Here is a 3,309-nt window from a genome sequence, read left to right as displayed (position 1 = left end):
CATGCATGCTTTTTGGGCAGTTTGTACTTGTTTTATTACAATTTTAGCTGTTAGTATTTTCATATCTGGACATCTTAAAAGGATTTTTTAGATTTACAACTTCAAAAGACACTTTTTACAGAATTATAAATCTTGTTGATGACTACTTACTGCACTGTATACAACTTAACTGCCCCCTTCCTAAGGGGGTCCACCCCCAAATAGCTCCAAACAAGTGAAAATCAGAGATCTGTATTCATGCTCAAGCTACAGAAAAAAAACTCTGTTAAAGAAAAACAGTGATAATATTAATTTGACAGTTCCACAATTTTAAGATTCAAGAAAAGCATACACAAAACTATATTTTATCATTTTATTAGGAATAATTCCAAGTGGGTTATGAAGAAACTAATCCATAAAGTTTGATGAATTTCCAAAATCTCTTTATGAAGATATGTTCACCAATAAACAGTAAAACTTCAGCAGAACTATTATACACTGGGCAAAAACAGTCAGGCTGATACCAAAAAGCAACATGCAACATAAAAAAAAGGATACAATATAAAGGAAGACAATCTGCTGAATATTAAAAACAACCTAAACATGAGCTCTTCGCAACCAGCGCAGGACTATTCTACCCAACAAATCCAATTCACACAAAGGCAATTTGGGCTGACAGAACCCAAGGGTTAATAAAATGTTCCTCAGTGCAGTAGATCTGAATAGTGTTTTAGAGAATTTTCTTGGCTGGAACAAGCAGTATTAGGAAGTCTTTTTTGGCAAGGGAGAGAAATAAATACAAATGGAATGCTACATTTTTAAATCAGCAGACTGTCTGAGGAATGAAATAAGGTATCAGTTAACTAAAGTAGCAGGGAAAGAGACTTTAAAACATTAATTTATTGGGGCTCAGAAAGTATTCAAAACAGATTTTGAAGATGTCACAAGAACTATATTCAGGCATTTAGGCTAACAAGGGAAGTAAAATCAGAAGATATACTCTTTTTTTTTTCCAAGTTAAGGAGATATTTTTACCCAAGCCCATTGCTACCTCTGCAACATGTAGCTTGGTAAACAATAATTGGCAACAAAATAAATTGAAACGCTGCAATATCCTGCCCAAATCAGTTCCAGATACTGTTTAATAACCAAGATGCAAACTAATTTTTTTTTTGTAACAAGCCTAGACCACTTATATCAAACATGTCCCTGGTGAAAGAGTCATCCAGTTTGAGTTAGCGTTTTGAGAGCTCATTTGACAGCCAGTCGAGTCCCTCATACAGACCAGTTCCTTGTGTAGCACAGGTAGCTTGGACATACCACTGTTAATAGGGAACACAAAGGTAAAATTTAAAAAAAAACAAAAAACAAACAAACAAACAAACAAAAAAAATCGGTAAAATAAAGACTAGAAATTATAACTAGAACATAATGGTGATAAATACTTACAGGTAATTTATGCCCAAGTAACACGTAGTTGGTTTTAAAGAATCAACTATTGTATGTGTCTCCCAAGTACTTTAATACTGCATGAGTTCAAAGAATAAGGGGAAATGCAAGATGTAAACCAGTTACTCGCTTTTACTGAAAGCTACTTAAAACCCATTAGGAAATTTAAGAGGGAAATTATAAAGACATACAGTACTTTTGTCAATATGAAGTGATGAAGGAAGTGACATGCTAGGTTGCAACTGATTTATTCATTCAGTAATTCTAAATTTAATACTTATGCAGATGAAGCCTCTGTTCACATAGGAACAATTTTAATGCATGTATTTTCCCCAAATTACCTTGAAACAGTGAAGTATTCAAACTTTCTTCAAATAACCAAGAAGAAAAGTAACCATGTTTTGTTAACACATCATGGTTAGGGACCTACCGAAATTGCAGCAGAAGTACACTGCATGGTGGGTCCTTTAATTTTACAGTTTCCACCTCGCCCCTGATTGGCAGAGGGGTCCCACTGCTCACTCCTGAGCAGCAGAGGTGCAAAATGCCATTTTAAATATGGCGCAGTTTTTGCCTTCCACCGCTGATTGGCCAAGGGGCTCTGGCAGCCCAGATGCTTGTTACTGAAAGGCCAGGAGGCAAAAGCACACCATACTTAACATCACAGTTTTTACCTTTCTGCCAATAAGGATAAGCAGCAGAGCCGCTCTGCTTATCAGTGATGGAGGGGAAGGAAGGGGGAGCATAGGGGAAACTACAAGATGAAAGCAGCTCTGAGCAGCATACTTCTGCTATGATTTTGGTATGTCTCTAGTCACGATTTAGGATACTCAGTTGTCTAAAACATGGTAGGTAATGACATTCTTTACAACAACTGCAACTTTCGCTATGCTACTGAGAACCAGCTTCATGCTTCAAACTTCACTTATTCACAGAAATAAGTGTGTACAACACATTTAACATCTTTCCACGGGAGAAAGATGAAGGGAAACCTATACATACCGTATAAAAACTGAACTACCTGATAAGCAAACAATACTTGAGTACTCACAGTTCTGTTACGCAGAGACTGAAGACCTAGTTTATCTGTCATTTCACTGATTGCCATGGCATTTGGCAGGTCTTGTTTGTTCGCAAACAGAAGCAGTACTGCATCTCGCAACTCATCTTCCTGAAGCTAACCAAAATGAGAGCATGTTAAATAAAATGAAAGAAGGCAAGTGAAATTAACTAAAGAAAAAACAATTAAGGGTGCAGTCTTGTAAACTGTTCACAGTTACTTCCCACAATCGACTGTCAGAGGCTGTTTGTCAAGTTAACCAAGAACCCTGGTGGATCAGTAATGCTGAATTATAGAACACATCTACAGTATTTTAAGGCTTCCTGAAACTTCAAAACCCTGAGACACTGTTAGAGAGGCTGGCATGTTCACCATTTTCAGAAAAGCTAACTTAGCAGAGTAAACTTAACACATGAACATTCAGTTTGAAAGGTTTTGATAATTACCATTTTCTGCAGCTCTTCTGCTGCTTCCTGAATTCTCTCTCTGTCATTGCTATCTACCACAAAAATGAGACCCTGCATAAAAAAAAGGAAGCCTTGAGTCATCTTAAAGTATACAGCATTATTTGAAGAATGAAATAAAAGAATCAACACTTAGAAATGAGTACCACTGCTGCTGTGTGTTATTCCACCCCCACCCCCACCCCACTGGCGTTGTGTTTCACCTTAAGGTCTGTCTTGATCCAAAATCCTACCGAATATAACACATGAGTTTTTTTGCCTCAGTCTGGCTTGCTGGTATCAAATGATGGGGTATAGCATTGATTTCTGGGGTAGTAATTACCTGGGCTTTGTCTTCAATTGGTGGTGTGCGTTTGT

At 37.1% G+C, this 3,309-nt stretch overlaps 1 protein-coding gene across 1 annotated transcript in view; it reads right to left on the bottom strand.

Annotated features, from left to right (window-relative positions):
* Positions 1–338: 338 nt before the first annotated feature.
* Positions 339–3,309, bottom strand: part of ARF4 (ADP ribosylation factor 4) — a 21,345-nt gene continuing 18,374 nt past the window's right edge. Inside the window, exons 4-6 of the mRNA XM_019504989.1 lie at positions 2,935–3,006; positions 2,480–2,605; positions 339–1,301 (exon numbers count right to left, since the gene is read on the bottom strand). Coding sequence (XP_019360534.1) covers positions 1,215–1,301; positions 2,480–2,605; positions 2,935–3,006 — 285 coding nt within the window. The 3' untranslated portion in view covers positions 339–1,214. The remainder of the gene's footprint in view (positions 1,302–2,479; positions 2,606–2,934; positions 3,007–3,309) is intronic.

Source organism: Gavialis gangeticus, unplaced genomic scaffold (assembly GCF_001723915.1).
Source record: "Gavialis gangeticus isolate Ggan-Ray unplaced genomic scaffold, GavGan_comp1, whole genome shotgun sequence".
NCBI classification, from domain to species: domain Eukaryota; kingdom Metazoa; phylum Chordata; order Crocodylia; family Gavialidae; genus Gavialis; species Gavialis gangeticus.
This window is presented reverse-complemented; position numbering and strand designations above follow the sequence as displayed.